The sequence below is a fragment of the Rhinichthys klamathensis genome, unplaced genomic scaffold (assembly GCF_029890125.1).
Source record: "Rhinichthys klamathensis goyatoka isolate OS25496 unplaced genomic scaffold, OSU_Roscu_1.1 h1tg000484l_1, whole genome shotgun sequence".
NCBI lineage: Eukaryota > Metazoa > Chordata > Actinopteri > Cypriniformes > Leuciscidae > Rhinichthys > Rhinichthys klamathensis.
This window is the reverse complement of record NW_026606971.1, coordinates 653,495-673,375: the sequence shown is the minus strand read 5'-3', so window position 1 is coordinate 673,375 and position 19,881 is coordinate 653,495. Positions and strand designations below refer to the sequence as shown.

At 39.4% G+C, this 19,881-nt stretch overlaps 3 protein-coding genes across 3 annotated transcripts; all 3 read right to left on the bottom strand.

Annotated features, from left to right (window-relative positions):
• Positions 1-4: 4 nt before the first annotated feature.
• Positions 5-9,925, bottom strand: LOC130072202 (uncharacterized; the record flags this gene model as incomplete). The annotated part of the gene is made up of 4 exons (XM_056237214.1): positions 9,881-9,925; positions 7,842-8,876; positions 3,197-3,319; positions 5-1,493 (listed from the first exon to the last, which is right to left on the bottom strand). Coding segments are annotated over exons 2-4 (2,589 nt in total), but the record flags the coding sequence as incomplete, so codon positions are not given.
• Positions 9,926-11,623: 1,698 nt separating this feature from the next.
• On the bottom strand, positions 11,624-12,266 carry im:6904045 (protein NATD1). The gene is made up of 3 exons (XM_056237222.1): positions 12,120-12,266; positions 11,842-11,960; positions 11,624-11,761 (listed from the first exon to the last, which is right to left on the bottom strand). The coding sequence occupies exons 1-3, from the start codon at positions 12,259-12,261 to the stop codon at positions 11,642-11,644; spliced, it is 381 nt and encodes a 126-aa protein (XP_056093197.1). The 5' UTR covers positions 12,262-12,266; the 3' UTR covers positions 11,624-11,641.
• A 1,158-nt stretch (positions 12,267-13,424) lies between these two features.
• dhrs7ca (dehydrogenase/reductase (SDR family) member 7Ca) lies at positions 13,425-19,664 on the bottom strand. Its single transcript, XM_056237233.1, has 7 exons — positions 19,378-19,664; positions 18,870-19,029; positions 15,793-15,905; positions 15,461-15,671; positions 14,331-14,423; positions 13,854-14,009; positions 13,425-13,722 (listed from the first exon to the last, which is right to left on the bottom strand). The coding sequence occupies exons 1-7, from the start codon at positions 19,396-19,398 to the stop codon at positions 13,511-13,513; spliced, it is 966 nt and encodes a 321-aa protein (XP_056093208.1). The 5' UTR covers positions 19,399-19,664; the 3' UTR covers positions 13,425-13,510.
• Positions 19,665-19,881: the final 217 nt, after the last annotated feature.

The window sequence follows — 19,881 nt, the reverse complement described above, 5'->3', positions numbered from 1 at the left end:
CTTCCTTCAGGAGCTCTTCTAGAGGAACATTCTCATACTGAGTTCTGGACTTTTCTGTGAGAAACTCTTTCAGAACTTCACAGTTTTTGTGTAAAAAGCAGAAAAACACATACAGTGCTGCAAAAAACTCCTGAAAGCTCAGATGTACAAAGCTGTAAACCTTCCTGTGATAAATCACAGATTCCTCCCTAAAGATCTCAGTGCAAATCCCAGAATACACTGAGGCGTCAGTGACGTCTATGCCGCTCTCAATCAGGTCCTCCTCATAGAACATCACATTGCCCTTCATCAGCTGATTGAAAGCCAGTTCAGCAAGTTTCACAATCACTTCTCTGTTGGACTGCAGGAGTTTCTCTGGATCTCTCTCTTCATACTTCTGGTTCCTCATATGAGTTTGAATGAGGAGGAAGTGTATGTACATTTCAGTCAGAGTTTGAGGGATTTCTGCACTGAGATCTTGTTTCAGGATGTTTTGAAGCACAGTGGCTGAGATCCAGCAGAAGACGGGTATGTGGCACATGATGTGGAGGCTTCTTGCTCTTCTGATGTGTGAGATGATTCTGCTGGCTTGATGCTCATCACTGATTCTCTTCCTGAAATATTCCTCTTTCTGAGGGTCATTGAATCCCTGAATTTCTGTCACACGGTTGATGTATTTGGAGGGGATCTGATTGGCTGCTGCTGGTCTGGTGGTTATCCAGATGAGAGCGGAGGGAAGCAGATCTCCTTTCATGAGGTTTGACATCAACACACCCACTGATGAAGTCTCAGTCACATCTGAAACGTTCTCACTGTCTGAAAACTTCAGTGTCAATCTGCTTTCATCCAGACCATCAAAGATCAACACAACTGTACATTCATCATAAATGTTTATGTCCAGATCTTGAAGTTCAGGATGAAAGTCCAGCAGAAGTCTGTGAAGACTGTACTGATGATCTTTAATCAAGTTCAGCTCTCTAAATGGAAGCACAAACATGAAATCTACATCCTGATTGGCTTTTCCCTCGGCCCAGTCCAGAATGAACTTCTGCACAGACACGGTTTTTCCGATTCCAGCGATGCCTTTAGTAAGAACAGTCTTGATTTTGTCTTTCTTCTCTCTTCTCTTCTCCTCATATCCTAGTTCAGGTGAAGGATCAAAGATGTCATTGCAGTGGATTGGAGTGTCTTGGAGGGTCTTGTAACTTTTCTCCATCTGTAGCACCTCATGTTCTTCATTCACCCCTTCACTCTCTCCCTCTATGATGTACAGCTGTGTGTAAATCCTGTTCAGGAGAGTCTGATTCTCTTGTAGTTTGATTCCCTCAAATACGCTCTCATATCTCTTCTTCATGCTGGTTTTGTGCAGGTCTTTGACTCTCTGAAGATCATCATGCACTGGTTGGTGGGAATCGAGCTGCAGGGCTGTGTCATGATGACTGATGTGTTTCTGACAGGAGGAGGATGTGCTGGTCTGACAGGACACATCTCTGATCTGGTCAGCTCTCCCACCACTGAAAATACATTAAAACAAACAGAAAATACATTTATCAAAATAGAGAAAATATGTAAATATCTTTAATATTAAATAATCTTATTAAAAATCATACCACAACCAAATGATAAAGAAGTGTTTGTTTAATAAACCTATTTTACATATAATGAATCTATTGTGGCCAGTTGATTTTATGACATAAAGTTCCTCAAGGTTCTGTTCCCCTCCAATATTGTACAATTTGTACGTCTCCCCCTTACAGAACAAAAAATATATGTGAATATACTACAAAATATAATGCAATATATTACATAATACATTTCCATATATGGGAAACTAGTGCTTTCTTTTTTTTTAAATACTACAATATATCCATTGGCCACTTTTCTTTTCTTTTTTACCATGGTTCACTGTTTTTGTTCAGTATTTTTAATTCTAAAATAATAAACATTTCATAATTCCTAAAAATGTCATAATTTCATTACATTTATACTAGATCTTGAAATTAGACCAATATAAGTCAATTAATTAAACATTATTAAATTGATAAAACAATATAAGTTGGACCAAACTAAGACAATTAAATAATAGTAAATTGACTAAATTAAATAGTACATAAAAAATTAAATATACCTTAGTACATGAGTTAAATTATGTTGAATTATGTAAGAAGATTTAGTTTGACAAACCTAATAAAGTTGATATAATCCAACTAAATTGTGTTGACCCAATGAAAGTGACTTTATTTGAATGAAGTAAATTAAATCAAGTTTAAAAGCGTTCCTAAATTAAACAAAGTAAGGGTAATGAATACATTTTTAAAGCTGCAGTCAGTAGCTTTTTTGGGTTAAAAATGATCCAAAATACATTTTTGAGAAAATACAAAACCAGCCAGTGTTCAAAACTCTCTGCTTGCCTTAGCTCGATTCAAAGCGGTAAGCTTGTAATAATGTTTTTAATTCCAGTGGTACTGGTGGATTTCCGCGGGAGATTCGAGCATGTCTTTGCGTCATTACATCACATCTGTACACATAAAGAAGAGTCTCGGCTAGATTGAGTGTGAGGATGTTGGAGGTGGAGATTTATAGCCTTTTCTCACAGCACTTGATATAATTAAACTTATCAATTTGATGGCGGATCCAGAAAGGTTCAAACGACAATCACCAGTGACAACAGATTCACCCGCTGTAAAATGCAAAAGACTTCGTTCGGACTTCAGAGTGGCTACAGAAAAAAAGAGACTGCAACCGGCTCATGCGAAAACAAGGATACATATCGGAAGGACATTAAATGTAGTCACGCAATGCTGACGTTGTTAACATTAACAATTTGAGAACAAAGTGTAATTTGCACGGTTTTAAGTGATATGATAAGCGATTGTTGGATTTAATCAGCGTGATTTACTGCAATGTCAGAACCAGAACAAAACTGGATGTTACTTACTTGTTCAGATGACATTTTCCGGTGAAAATTATTATGTTGGTCATACTCCCAAAAAGAATAATCTGTGATTCTGAATGCCAGTATCGACACCGGCGCGGTGACTGACAGCTGCACACTCTCCTCAAAACATCGGATTTATCCGCGCTGTGCCGTGTCGAAGTACAACTCACGTAAAGTTGATAATTCCGCGAATGACTGCAATTGCAGATTTCGAGCAGAGATGGCGACAAAGAGAAAAAACTGCGGACTGCAGCTTTAAGTGCACATGAATATACTCACACAGGGTCGAAGGGCACGGCTTCATTACAGAGATCAGTGGGGTGAATCATGGGTCTGTTACTCTTCATAGACACACATCTGAATACTGGAGATGCTGCTATCTTTCTCTTCCTGCTGATGATACTGAGAAAAAAAGAGATATATTTCAGATCATAATGAGATATACACTACTGTGCAAAAATCTTAGGCACATTTGTATTTTCACCTGCCAAAAATGGCTTTAAGTCGGTTATTTATATATTTTGTCAGTAGGAAATATGAGTTTACATTTAATTATTTTGCCATTAATTGAAATAATCCAGTGAGTTTTTTGTATGCACACAGAGTCTGACAACAGCCGGTATGATCTGATCTCACCATCATCGAGTCTGTCAGTGATCACATGAAGAAACAGAAAAAACTGAGACAGATTAAATCCAGAAGAAATCTGGCAACGTCTGTATTTAAGATCATTTCTGAAGCCAGAAAAATATACCACAGTTGCCAAGTTACTCTAGTTGCTATTAAAGCAGCAGTAGGTAACTTTTGAAAAAAATATTTTTTTTACATATTTGTTAAAACTGTCATTATGTCCTGACAGTAGAATATGAGACAGATAATCTGTGAAAAAAATCAAGCTCCTCTGGCTCCTCCCAGTGGTCCTATTGCCATTTGCAGAAATACACTGCTCCCGGTCAGAAACAACCAATCAGAGCCAGGAGGAATGTCTTAGCAGTATCAATCAAGCTCGTGTACGCGCTGATCACACCCCTCTCTTGCACAGCGCGTACCGTCGTTCAAAATCAAGATTGCCGGTGTGCCGCATCTGTGCTAATGGCAGACACACCACCAAAATTGCCAATTTTTCGAGTGGCTCCTGCTCATCCAACAAAGATGTGTAAACGGAAAAAAAACGATGACGTTAAACAAGCGAAAAAGAAAGAACTAGACAGAGCGCGAAATAAAACGAGGGTAAACATCGGAGCGGCTTTTCCTAGGTGGAGGGAGCTACGCGTTTAAAAAAAACTAAAAACCGATGCAGAGTTAGCCACATTTCTGCTTGACAAGTAGCCTAAGTATCCCTGCTTTATTTGTTTCATTTTATCAGAACTCCGCGCACATGGCTTCCTTTTTAGTGATTATTTGAATTACACTGCGCAAACCAAAGTAATAGCCTACTACCCACCCGATGAAGAAGGGTGGCTCTCAGTCTCCACAGTACATAATTCTATTTCATTTTTTTTTATTTTTCGTGTTCGCAACAAATGTTACAGACGTGTTCACCGTTACGGACGTGAGCGCTCTGAAAGCGCCACTAAAAGATGCTTTAAAACTTTCAAAGAGACATCAAACAGAAAGCACAAAACCGTTCTTTAACCTGAATTTCGTTTTGTATTAATTGTATCTTAATTTTAATCAATGTTTCATCAACCAATTGCCTGATTTAATAAATAAGAAGTAAATATAGTAGACGATAGATAAGAAACGGAGGCGCTGGCGCGTGAACTGGAACTCGTCTCGTAAATGAACCGAAACTCAGCGCATAAGGTAGCCTACTTGCCTCACAGACATGTCTACTTTTAAGAAAGAAAACACTTGTTTATTAATAAACAATTAAAATATCTCCTTGCTATATTTTACATATTCATAATCATTACTTTTGCCGGTTCTTTGTGACAGCTTTTAGGTGCTTTATTGGCAGCGCCGCCACCCTTACATGCTTATGAGTCGCCACCGCATCACCGCACCCACCAGAATAGGCCTGTAGCCTATATATAAAATTCTGGATATATAGAGCTATATATATATATATATATATAGCTATATTTATATATACACTCACCTAAAGGATTATTAGGAACAACATACTAATACTGTGTTTGACTCCCTTTCGCCTTCAGAACTGCCTTATTTCTACGTGGCATTGATTCAACAAGGTGCTGAAAGCATTCTTTAGAAATGTTGGTCCATATTGATAGGATAGCATCTTGCAGTTGATGGAGATTTGTGGGATGCACATCCAGGGCACGAAGCTCCCGTTCCACCACATCCCAAAGATGCTCTATTGGGTTGAGATCTGGTGACTCTGGGGGCCATTTTAGTACAGTGAACTCATTGTCATGTTCAAGAAACCAATGATTCGAGCTTTGTGACATGGTGCATTATCCTGCTGGAAGTAGCCATCAGAGGATGGGTACATGGTGGCCATAAAGGGATGGACATGGTCAGAAACAATGCTCAGGTAGGCCGTGGCATTTAAACGATTCCCAATTGGCACTAAGGGGCATAAAGTGTGCAAAGAAAACATCCCCCACACCATTACACCACCACCACCAGCCTGCACAGTGGTAACAAGGCATGATGGATCCATGTTCTCATTCTGTTTACGCCAAATTCTGACTCTACCATCTGAATGTCTCAACAGAAATCGAGACTCATCAGACCAGGCAACATTTTTCCAGTCTTCAACTGTCCAATTTTGGTGAGCTCTTGCAAATTGTAGCCTCTTTTTCCTATTTGTAGTGGAGATGAGTGGTACCCGGTGGGGTCTTCTGCTGTTGTAGCCCATCCGCCTCAAGGTTGTGCGTGTTGTGGCTTCACAAATGCTTTGCTGCATACCTCGGTTGTAACGAGTGGTTATTTCAGTCAAAGTTGCTCTTCTATCAGCTTGAATCAGTCGGCCCATTCTCCTCTGACCTCTAGCATCAACAAGGTATTTTCGCCCACAGGACTGCCGCATACTGGATGTTTTTCCCTTTTCACACCATTCTTTGTAAACCCTAGAAATGGTTGTGCGAGAAAATCCCAGTAACTGAGCAGATTGTGAAATACTCAGACCGGCCCGTCTGGCACCAACAACCATGCCACGCTCAAAATAGCTTAAATCACCTTTCTTTCCCATTCTGACATTCAGTTTGGAGTTCAGGAGATTGTCTTGACCAGGACCACACTCCTAAATGCACTGAAGCAACTGCCATGTGATTGGTTGATTAGATAATTGCATTAATGAGAAATTGAACAGGTGTTCCTAATAATCCTTTAGATGAGTGTATATATATAAAATATTGGCTTTATATCAGTCACCGGCCACCCTGCTCTCTTGGATATTTGTATCGGCATCGGCCATCAAAAAAACAATATCGGTCGACCCTTACTCCTACACTTACAGAAAGATGTAAATAAATAAAGATTTTATGAATGACATCGTTTCACCAGTAGGTGGCGACAAGTGACTTAATAAAATGTATTTGTCATTGAATCATTAATTAATGAGATTTGTTCAAAAACTCTGACTCCTCCAGTAATGAAACAAGTAAATCATTGTATCATTGATTCAAAATTAAAGTAATAATAATAGTAATTAATTTAAATTAATTCGATATTTTTAAATAGACTGCAGCAATTAAAATTTTTCCAGAACTTCTAGAAAATTACATATTTTGTTTAGTTGTCTATATTCAGAATTGTGACAGAATCTCTATTTTAAAGCTGCAGTCCGTAGCTTTTCCTCTTTGTCGCCATCTCTCTGTTCGAAATCTGTAACTGCAGTGATTCGCGGAATTATCATCTTTACGTGGGTTGTAAATCGGCATGAAACAGCGCGGATGAACACAGTGTTTTGAGGCGAGTGCTGCTGTCAGTCACCGCGCTGTGTGGATACTGTCATACAGAATCACGGATTCACTTTTTGAAAGTTTGACCAACATAAGAATTTTCACAAGAAAATGTCTTCTGAACAAGTAAGTAAAATCCATTTTTGTTCTGACCAACTAAGGGGGAAAAAGCATTCGACATAAGCTTCATTAGATTTAATCAACGCGATTTACAGCAACCGTGCAAATTATAGCCTACTTTGTTCTCAAATTGTTCATGTTAACAACATCACATCAGCATTGCGTGACTAATGTTAAATTTAATGTGTTTTATGGTTACCTGTGTAGTTCAGAATTCATATTCTCCATAATAGCAAAACGAGAAAGGCACAATAAAGGAAACTCCATAACTGTGTGAATTAAGAAAACGTACTGTTACACGATTGAACTATTGAAATGTCTTACTTGTTAAGCAGAAAAAAGCCGTCACTTCTTCCGTTTTGAACCCCTTCAAAACACAGAGTTCACGCACTTTTCAAAAGCCCCGCCGGTGTTTAAATCCTTGTGTTCGCATGAGACCGTTTCTTTCTCTTTCTCTAGCCACCTTAAATCCGAAGTACGAAGTCTTTTGGGTTTTATAACTGCTGAATCTCCAGTTGACACTGATGATTGTTGTTTGGATCTTTCTGGATGCCATAAGTTTAATTATGTAAAGTGCTGCGAGAAAAGCCTATACATCTAAACATCTCGTCACGCGAAGTATAGCCGGCTAGCCGAAACTCCTTCTTTATGTGTACGGGTGTGATGTAATGACGCAAAGACATGCTCGAATTTCCCGCGGAAACCCACCAGTACCACTGGAATTAAAATCATTATTACAAGCTAACCATTTTGAATCTAGCTATGGCAAGCAGATAGTTTTGAACACTGGCTGAATATTTTTTTTTAAATATAATTATTTTGGATTATTTTTAATTTAAAAAAGCTACGGACTGCAGCTTTAAACAAAAAAAATTGTGATTCTTAAATCATCCAGAATTGTGCAGCTCTAGCAGATAGTGAATGATACTCACGCAGGGTCAGAGGTCACAGCAGGTCCATCACTGAGATAAGGGGGATTAATCATGGAGTGGTTACTCTTCATGGACACACAGGTAAATCCTGGAGATGGTCCATCACTGAGATTAGGGGGCTCAAACATGGAGTGGTTACTCTTCATGGACACACAGCTAAATCCTGGAGATGGTCCATCACTGAGATTAGGGGGCTCAAACATGGAGTGGTTACTCTTCATGGACACACAGCTGGATCCTGGAGATGGTCCATTAATGAGATAAGGGGGCTCAAACATGGAGTGGTTACTCTTCATGGACACACAGCTAAATCCTGGAGATGGTCCATTACTGAGATTAGGGGGCTCAAACATGGATAGGTTACTCTTCATGGACACACAGCTAAATCCTGGAGATGGTCCATCACTGAGATCAGGGGGCTCAAACATGGAGTGGTTACTCTTCATGGACACACAGCTAAATCCTGGAGATGGTCCATCACTGAGATTAGGGGGCTCAAACATGGAGTGGTTACTCTTCATGGACACACAGCTGGATCCTGGAGATGGTCCATTAATGAGATAAGGGGGCTCAAACATGGAGTGGTTACTCTTATTAGACACACAGCTGAATCCTGGAGATGGTCCATTACTGACATAAGGGGGCTCAAACATGGAGTGGTTACTCTTATTAGACACACAGCTGAATCCTGGAGATGGTCCATTACTGACATAAGGAGGCTCAAACATGGAGTTGTTACTCTTCATTGACACACAGCTGGATCCTGGAGATGGTCCATTACTGAGATTAGGGGGCTCAAACATGGATAGGTTACTCTTCATGGACACACAGCTGGATCCTGGAGATGGTCCATTACTGAGATTAGGGGGCTCAAACATGGAGTGGTTACTCTTCATGGACACATAACTGAATCCTGGAGATGCTGCTCTCTGAGTGTGTACAGACGCCTCCTCCTCTTTCACCTCATACACACTCATTTTACATGCAGGTTTCTGTTTCTCTTCTTCTTTAAAGAAGACAGATTTGATTTCAGGCCTGTATGTGGCAAGAAAAAGCAAGAATAATACACTACATTTTGACAATTAAATTAAAATGAATCTCTTAGGTTTAACTATATTATTCTTATTTCATAAACTTTCTTACCTGGACATTTTAATTTAACAATGGTTTTTTCCTATTGCTTAATGTGCGGTTAAGTTCTGTATTTTCAAAATGGTGATAATGTCTATGTAGCTACCCCTGTCTCTCTCTCTCTCTCTCTCTCTCTCTCTCTCTGTCTGTGTGTGTGTGTGTGTGTGTGTACCTGGTTTTCCCTACTTATGGCGGACCAAATGTCCTCATAAGGATAGTAATACTATCTGTAAATTTTGACCTTATATGAATTTTTTGTAGTCCCAATGTGGAAAACAGCTTATAAATCATAACAAATTAAGTGTTTACAGATAACATAGAACCAGATAACATTAAACATCTATTAATGTTTACTGGAAGAACGTTTGTTCATAACTTTGAGAACGAAGAGGACCTTGAGATAATGTTAGCCAGAGTTATGAGAACGTTTCCTGTTACGTAAACAACTCGACTTTTTTGTGAAATTTCGCTATTTTTAATTGAAAATATGCTATAATTTACCTGATACATGTCATTCATAAGTGAATGTGTTGAGACAATAAACGTTTTGTGTTTTTTAACATGTTAAATAAGAGTGAATGTAGGCTACGTTAAAGACATGGTTATACGGCCTTGTTTTCAGCCCAACATGTTTTGCTCTTACTTGTTTCTGTATTCATACATCGGTTCACAACAGTTTATTATTCTTTTCAGGTAACCGCACAAGCTACACTCAGAAATACAATCTGTGTACGTTTATCCATTTCAGGAGTATTACAGTTGCCATCGTGAAATACGTCAGAAACAATTAGCTTTAACGTGTTTGAGTTCGGTATACACCCAGATGGTCTATCTATAGGTAGATTTTATTAATAATGCTATCTATATTATAGAAAATTATATTATAGAAAACGTTTTAAGAAACTTACCATGAAATTCGAGGCCATTTCTTGAATTCTCTGAAATTGAGTCCAATTGTCGGACTCGACCGCTTTCGGTTTCACTCTCTGAGACACACAGGCGAACTCCGTGAACATCATCGAGCCCCGCCCCAAACTGGATTTAGATACGTCAACTGTGTTGGACAAGAGATTAGAAGTGCCACTTAAAATTAAATAAAGGAGTGAGTAGCCTACTTATTCATTTCAGAAGTAAAAATATAGCATAGGCCCTACATGAATAAATCGCCTTTTAGCTGATAGATGAATTGGGTTATGGCGATGTGGGACAAGCTTTAATATGTAAGCAGGTCTATGTAAATATCGCCATTATTAAAGCTGGATTGTAACGTGTTTTTCTTGTCATTGAGGACAGTTGTCAGAGCAGGAACCCCATGTAAAAAAAAAAAATGCATCCATGTAATAATATGTAAATTGACATTGTGAAGTTATTTCTTTAAAAAAAACATCAAATAATGTTCAGAAGTAAGATTTCTTTTTTTTTAAAGTAAAATAAAAATTATTACTTTTATTCAGCAAGGACACTTTTGATCAAAACAATGTTTACAATATTACAAATGTTCTATATTTTACATAAATGGTGATTTTTAAAAAAAAAAAAATCTATTTGTAACCTTTGGCTAAAACTATTAAGAAAGCCAGACGTCGCCTACAGTATTTCACCACCCAGGAAAATAAAATAAAAATACCTCACATGTGGTTACAGTGAGGACCCTGCTGGTTTGAATTGGATTAAAAGTCAGAGACGTGCTTCCAAACAATACAAGTTTTAATTTTCAACTTTGCAAAAATAATCTTCTTCCACTAAAAGCTTTCTAGGGAGAATGGAAAGGTGTAGCACCAAACACTAGTCCCAAACAGAATAATGAACAAACCACTTGCAGCGCGTAGATCCAAAAAAAAAACTCAACAATCTGAAAAAAAAGCTCCGCACACGAAAATTGGACAAAAAGCTTGCAAAATATGATTGTCTAGAGAGCCCACAAATAAAGTGCAAAAAGTACAAGGTGTGCTTGCACTCACTAAAAGCTTTCTAAAAATGTACCCTTGACAGTTTACCAATTAAATACCCACAGTTAATAAGACACTATAATAAATCCAACATTAACAGAAAAGACAAAATCACACATCAAATCAGTGCATAAATCATGTGACACTGAAGACTGGAGTAATGATGCTGAAAATACAGCTTTGATCACAGGAATACATTACATTTACATTACATTTAGAAAACAGTTATTTTGAATTTTGAACAGGTTTTCTATTGCAAGAAGAGCAAGAACGGGGCTGGCCACACACTGAATTCAGTACAGACTACAGAAGTCTGTCAAAACATGTTTTTATTTTCTGGATTGCATAGTGCAAAAAGTGCAAAGTGAATTAAAATCAAATGAAGAGTAGCAAACGTTTCAGCACGGTGCTATCTTCAGTGCTCACTCTTCAACAAACATTCACCCTTTGTATATTGCAAGAATACATTACTGTTTTTACATTTGGCTTGTAGTGTACATTAATAAAAATAATAATATTTGTCTGCCAGCTGCTTGGCTAGCGCTTTGTTATGGTGTTTTGTATAGTAACTAGGGAGTTGTTACCAGGGTTTTCTGGGTGGTTGTTAGGCTGTTGCTTAGCAGTAGATTGGTCACTTATATGGTTGATGTGAAAACCTACAAAATGATCATACAATAAAACACAGAGGGAAAATCTGTTAAATAAGGTTTAATTCTGCCTTTATTTATCTTCAATATGAGCCTGGTATCTAAGATGTGGATTTTCGTCCACATATTTCCTAATGTACCAACAGGAGATCCTCGCTTTCATATTTTCTTCAACAAGGAAATCCAGAGCCGCCTGAAGAAGAAGAGAAGTAGATGATTGAGTTGCAGGAACAGCAGAAGTTGAGTAAGTGAGGGAGTGTAAAGCGGTCTGACCTTCGCCAGGTGTGCAGCAACACCTTTACCCCTGTGAGATTGAGGGACCTCAGTAGACATCAACTCCACCAGCTGATCATGTGTGATAGTGTACTTCAGCACTGCACTACTCGCTGCTCCTGCTCACACACAGACACACAGGGGGATATTGTTATCAGTGATGCAGGCTGGCTCATAACCTAGAGTGCTGCCTATCTAGTGGACATCAGCGCGACTGAATATGCTGTTTTGATGCTCACTAGGTTTGAGACAGAATGAATAACGTTATTTTCTCTTACCGTCGCAGTCGAGAGTGATTGTGAAGCGCTGATTCTGTCTGTCGTGAATCACACACAGATTTGAGGCGTCAGTACATGATCCACAACATGTGTGTTTGCGGAGTCGCTGACTGCTCTTATATCCTCGAGTGAACCGAAACATGCAGTTTACAGCATAGACAGTATAAGAAATGGACAGAGCCATCTCATTGGAACTCAGTTGAGACAGTTGAAGCCCATTTTTAGCGATTTTTGAGCACTTCCGTTCCTGACGCGCAGACTCAAACCGACTCAAACTAAGCTTGATGACGTGGGCAACCTGTCTGACAGACGTTAATCTTCTAGTAGCTGTGCGTGAAAACTGCCAACGTTAATCTTGCAGAGACGGGGAACTTGAGCAAAGAGTTCTTTGGCGTGAGTGAGCAGGAGTAAGTATTCCGTTGCTTTTATGGACTCATTATCTATGGGCTTCTCCCTTGACGGGACGTCCCCCCGATTGCCTGCGAGCTTCTCCTCCTGTCTGTACGGTAATTTCTGTACAGCGCGACAGAGAGTCGAGTGGTTATGACGCAATCGTTAGCCTATTTTTACTAAATCTGTTTCTACGGGGCCATAATGTAACATAGAAGGTAATGGAGCCCTTTATACATTGTCGTGTTTCTTTAGAAATAAATAATTGACAAATGGAGTCTTTAAACGCCTCAGATGTAAAGTTATTCGCTGTCAAAGTGACGCCAAAATGAATGGGATTCAATGGAAATGCTAACGCAAGTGAAGTTCTGCTACAACATGGCGGCACCCGGCCGGCTTCAACATCCGGTCGATGGATTACCCCCTTGGTTTACAGACAGTAAGTGTCGCGCCATGATGTGACGTCACCAAACAGTGTGAATTAACAACAACAACAGCAGAGGGCGCTGTGATCATGTTTATTCCTCTCTCACATCTGAGATGGATGGATAGATAAACATTTAGGTGAGATAGTTAATTGAGCAATGTATATGAATAAAATATGCCATCAATAAAGTGATCTCTTCAAAAGAAAGTAGGCTAATGGATAAATAAAAAAAAACACATTAAAAACACACTGCTGTAGCCTATATGGGGGTTGTTCCCCGTGGTATAGAACATTTAATAGAATATTGATACTTTTCAAGCTATCTTACACTAGGGAACTACTTAAAAAAATAATTAAAGGGTGTCGTGACTAAAAGAGTTTGGGAAACAGATAGATAGATAGATAGATAGATAGATAGATAGATAGATAGATAGATAGATAGATAGATAGATAGATAGATAGATAGATAGATTATTAAACACCCACAATCTTGCTGATTTATTTATTCAATTGTCTTCTAACTGTAGCACTACAGCACAGTGACACATTCTCCACTTTTACTCAGTGTTGTCCTTCAGTCCTCAGACATCTCCACAGCTGCAGTGTTTCTGACTCCTGCTGCCATGATGGAGAAGAACAGGTTTGGGAAGAGAGATCTGGCATAGAGAGCAGCTTTAGGGATGAAGGAGCGGGACATTAAAATCTCCTTCTTCTTGCTACTCAGAGTCTTCAGGATCTCAGTGGCCATTTCTCCAGCGTTCACACCAAAGGACTTCGCTTTGAGGTCTGCAGTTTCCAGTCAGTGTCCAAGCAGAAGGTCCAGGGGAATATAGTGGACAACACAAACACACAAGGAAGATGTTATGAGCTACAAACCGTGATCTTTACATTATGAACTGACGGGGACAGTCACTCACGTGTCCACATGGGTTTTGCTGCGTCCTCGTCCTTTGAGTTTGTGTCTGGAGTTTTTATGAAGGTGTGGTTGACGGTGCTGACGGTTATCCCATATTCCTGAACCTCAGCCCGCAGACACTCAAAGAAAGCCTGAACGGCATGCTTGGACGCCGCATCTGAACAATGCAGAACATCTTACACTGACAAAGATATCTAAATATTCAACATATGCATTGATTTATTACTGCTGATTAACTGTATGAACATTAAAGGAATAGTTCACCCAAAAGTAAAACTCTTTCTGTCATTTCAAACTCATATGCTGTTGTGTTTTCCGTAGAGCAGTTTATTTCAATGATCTTTAAGCTGGAAAAGAGCTGCATGAACATTCTTCAAACTTTCTCCTGATGTGTTTCATTCAGAAAATAACTGCATGCCTGTTTGGAGCGAGATGAATGTGAGTAAATGATGACAGAATTGATCTCTTTAAAACTCACAGGAGGCGCGGAAGGGCACCGTCAGTTTCCCCTGAATGCTGTTGACTAGAAGAATGTGACCCGTTCTTCTGGAGATCAGCGACTGAAGAACACCTGTGACCGTGAATAAGATCAGTTTAAAGGGATACTCCACTTTTTTTGGAAATAGGCTCATTTTACAACTCCCCCAGAGTTAAACTGTTGAGTTTTACTGTTTTTGAATCCATTCAGCCGATCTCCGGTTCTGGCGGTACCACTTTTAGCATAGCTTAGCATACATCATTGAAGTGGACAAAACCATTAGCATTTCTCAACAAAAAAAAATTACCAAAGAGTTTTGATATTTTTCCTATTTAAAACTTGACTCTTCTGTAGTTACATCGTGCACTAAGACCGACGGAAAATGTAAAGTTGCGATTTTCTAGGCTGATATGGCTAGGAACTATACTCTCATTCCTGCGTAATAATCAAGAAACTTCACTGCCGTACCATGAGAGCAGCAGGCGTAATGATATGACGCAGCGCCTGAAAATAGTCCCCAAAAGCTCATCTTCAGTGTATTCCGGTTCAAATAGATACGGTTCGGGATCTGAACCAAAGTACATGTCCTCTGAATCGTCTCTCACAAATGTCTCCATGCTACAAGGAACGCTCCCTGTGCAAGCAGGTTGTCACGTTGGTTATGTTGACGGAAGGTAGCCTATTTTCAGGCGCTGCGTCATATCATTACGCCTGCTGCACTCATGGTACGGCAGTAAAGTTTCTTGATTATTACGCAGGAATGAGAGAATAGTTCCTAGCCATATCAGCCTAGAAAATCGCAACTTTACATTTTCCGTCGGTCTTAGTGCACGATGTAACTACAGAAGAGTCAAGTTTTAAATAGGAAAAACATCTAAACACTTTGTTAATTTTTTTTGAGAAATGCTAATGGTCTTGTCCACTTCAATGATGTATGCTAAGCTATGCTAAAAGTGGTACCGCCAGAACCGGAGATCGGCTGAATGGATTCAAAAACGGTAAAACTCAACAGTTTAACTCTGGGGGAGTTGTAAAATGAGCCTATTTCCAAAAAAAGTGGAGTATCCCTTTAAAATGCTTGAACACAACTGAGAGTTATTGTTGACAGCTGTGTGGGAGTTACATGTTACCCTTAACCAGTGTGACCGGCCCAAAGTAGTTGACGTCCATGACAATCCTGTCCATCTGGAGGGACAGACTGTGTACAGGAGCCTTCACCTTCATGCTGGTGTTGAAGACGAGGACATCCAGACAGCCGTAACACTCCAAGATCTCAGAGACGATCTCAGGAACGCTCTCCATGTTACTGAAGTCCAGCTCCACCAGTTTGGGTGGAAACGTCTAAGCAGTAAAGTTGAATTGAACCAAGTCACCCCGCATATTACAACCAGTCTTAACAAAAATATGTCTGAATATTTCAGACAAAGTTCTTTTATATGGTTAATGATAATTCTGCACTCACAAGTGTTGGATCTGATTCACTCATCAGATGCTCAGCAAAAGTCTCCAACTTTCCCCAGTTATTTCCACAAAGGATCAGTCTGGCTCCACCAGTATGGAAGAGTTTTGCACATTCTAAAATGACCACAATGTAAAAAAAAAACTAAAAAAAACTGTTCAACCGATCAATATGCAATTCATCTGCACACATATATCATCATGGTTCATCGCTCTATCATTCCTAACATGCAGTACATTTTCATGTCTTCAATATATATGTCACTCACAATATACTGGATAACATATCCCACCATTTTTTCAAAGATAAAATTATAAATCGTACGAGTTTTCAATTATCACATTGTGTTAATATTAAATTGTTTCTATACTTTTGTTTGAGCTGAGCTTGATGCCTTTTTTACCTTGCTATTTTTGTTTTAATTGAAATTAATTTATACATTTTTCTTATATATGTCCTCAACATTTCCCATCCTGTTATTCTTCGTCACGGTTTGAGTCTGTTTCTGTTTCATTTTGGTCACATGTTCATTTCAGTTTCCTGTGTTCATTTCCTCATTTGTTGTCATGGTGTTGTCAAGAAACACCTGATTCTTGTTCAGTGCGTTATTAGCCTGTGTCTGTTTATATGCCCTCAGTTTGTTAGTCTTTGTTCGGTATTGACTTAACATAGGATAAAGCTGTTTCTTTGTTGTTTGTTTTCCTCTCCCAGTTTGATTCCCTTTTATTTGTTTTCCTAGTGAAGAAAAGTGATTTGCTTGTTAAAAGCGATCCACCTCCTCTCCTCCTCAACCACAGCAACAAAAGTGTGACAGAAACCGAACCTGTCAATATGGGCATGGATCGCTACCCAGCACCTTACTTCCATACAAATGACTCATTAATGGATTTAATCCAGGTAGGTTGTCCTCTGGAACAGCATGTGGAGGAACTCATGAACATGTGCCATCATGTACCCTAGAACGACGACACACTCAAGAGCTGTTTTTGGAGTGGGCTTGACGACTACCTCCTGATGATGATGCCGTGGGAGTCGGGGGAAGTCCAGCTGTTCATTACAGCAGTATAATGACTACGTGCTAGGGATCCATGACCAGTGGGGTGTTTGAAGACAAAGCCAATACCATCACTTCCTTGCAAACTCCTCATATTCCAGGGTCTGTCCAGCCAGAGGATGTCCCCACACTCCAATTCCTCCAAGAACAAAGAGTCTGAGCCAACAACAGAGCTGATGCCTTCTGCGAATCCAGTGGAAGAAGTCATTGTACCGTGTCTAGAGCCAGATGCCATTTTCACCATAGAGTTTGAGCCTCCCAGCTTGAGGAGCTAGAGCCGGTCGCAACATCCATCGCGGAGGGAGTCCTGTTCGATTTGGACCGCCAGGCGGAGGGTTTCCCAGCTGTAAGTTCTGAAATGTGTTTGTCGTCGTCCAGTCTAATTGACCAATTCCACCACCTTATTCCACCCAGCTGTCAAGCTCCTTCGTCTCCACTGGTTCTGCCTGGCTTCCAGGTTCTTTTGTCTACACTGGTTCAGCCTGGCTGCCCAGCTCCTTAGTCCCTGTCGGCTACAGCTAGTATCCTGGTCCCACCCCCTCCACTCATTCCATTCTGTTTCATGGCCCACCTTCTCCTCTGGTGCCATCTGGTTTAAATGGTACCTTTCTTTGTCCTTTGGCCATCCAGCTCCTCAGTTCCTTCCTCCTCCTACCTAGCTACCAGATCTTCCTTGTTCCTCAGATCACTCAGCTTCAGCTTGGTCTTCTGGGCTAAAGACTTTGCCTTGGGCCATCGATTTATCAACGCTATTTGCTTCTAGATCTGCTGTACAGCCCAAAAAAAATATGTAGCATTATTTTCCTGTTAGCACTGTAAAGCTGCTTTGAAACAACTTGTATTGTAAAAAGTACTATATAAATAAAGGTGACTTGAATTGATTTGACTCCACTGTGGCTACTCATTCTCTCAGCTCCACCATGGCTTGCCATCCCAGCGCCTCGGTTCATTGTCCCACCGGCTCCACCATTGACTCCCGGACCTGTGGCTGTAACTGAGTCCACCAGCCCTGTGGCTTCACCAAGCTCCTCCATCATTCTGTTGTCATCATTGTCCTTGCTCCCATTGTCCGTGCTGCCTCGTCTTCCCTGGTCTTCCCAACACCCAGCTCCACCTTGGTCCTTGGATCCCCTAGCTCCACCTTAGACATCTGGTCCTGTGGCGTCACCCTGTCCTTCCATCCCTTTGGCTTCACTAGATTCACCAGCTTCCCTGACTCTGCCTTAGTCGCCCTCCGGCCCCAGCTCCTCCCTGGTCCTCATTATCAAAAGCTCTGCCATGGGTGCCATCCCTATGGCATCATCAGAAGATATAAGCCCGTCGGACCCTCTGTGGTCTGGGTTGGTGGAAATATCAAAGTCAGAGTCTGTTTCTGCTTCACTTTGGTCTGTTAGTTTCTCTTCCGTGTTTGTCACATGTTCATTTCAGTTCCTTGTGTTCTTTTCCTCATTTGTTGGTATGGTAACCGATTGTTTTGTGCACCTGTTTCATGTTCAGTATGTTATTAGCTTGTATATATATATATATATATATATATATATATATATATATATATATATATATATATATATTACAATACAGTATATATGCCCCTAGTTTGTTTAGTCTTAATATGGTGTTGTCTTTACTGTAAAGCTGTTTTGTTGTTTGTTTTGCTCTCCCAGTTTTATTCTCTTTCGTTTGTTTTTCTAGCAAATAACAGCGATCTGAAAAATCAAGCTAATCCGCCTCCTCTCCTTTGTCCACTTCCACCAAAAAGAAATTACAGAATTCGGTATGAAAAGATTTCAAAAGATGGTTAAATATCATCATGTACAACTCTCAATCCCTCAATAAGCAATGGCTAACTCTTTATCCTGCTAAATTGTCATGCCAAATTGTAAGTAATAAAGTTAAGATCATATTTCTATATTACACATTTCTGATTTACCCTTTTATAGAACTACTTCCTTAAATTACAATAGAGACATATTCGTTTTAAGGTACTGCATGACAGGAATGATCAGTTGTTCTGAAAAAGTAGCACCATTTCCGAGTGTTGAGAGTGAATCCGTAATCAGCACCACTTTGTTCCTCACAGTTGTCTTGGCTAAATGCCTGAGTATCAGACTGTAGAGATAAAAGACACCAGCTGCGACGACCACCACCACTGAGAGCACAGGCCAAACTGAGGTCACATCCAGCCTCTGAAAGAGACAAATTAATGCAAATGAATTATTATTGTGTACAAGAATTATTCCATCAAAATTAAAAATATTTTAACATTTGCTCACTCTAACCTAATTTCAAACCAGTATTACTTCTTTTCTGCAAAACACATTATAATATACAGTTTCGATGACTGTTTTGAAGAACGTCCTGTAATGGGAATCCACTGCAACCAGGGTCTCAAAAGCTCGAAAATGGTAAAAAAAAACACCACCATTTGACATGCATTCTGTATTTTGTGTTCAACAGAAGAAAGAAAGTCATTCAGGTCTTACACTTCAAATACATTTGCTTTAATGCTTTAAAAATAAAACATAATTTCTTACCATAATATCACTTATACCCATGGTGTTTCAGTAATGTTATAGGCCTTAAATAAAGGAAAAAGAATATACATTAATAAGAATTAAAGCCATTTATAAAGTCATGGATTGACTTCAATTTTATATCAAACTCTCTGAATCTTATTTTAGACAACCATGTCTATAACAGGACAAAGTATAATATATGAAACAGGATTATATTTGAATTTACTGCATTTTGCCTTTGTTGATCAGTAATGTAGTAATAGTTCTATTATATTTGGGCTTAAAATAAGAGTAGTTTATTTATATATTGCTAAAAAGCACACGCCTCTGTTAGATATTTGTGACAGTCTATACATTGCTTTATATTAAACAATACCAGTAGTAAAGTCACAAAGTGAAACTCTCTAAAGTCTATCATGGAAGCTCTGTGTTCAGAGAAAAAGCTCTAAATATATTCCAGAATTAGCCAAGAATTCCCAGCCTACATTTGGATTACGGCAGGACTGACTAAGAAACAACAAC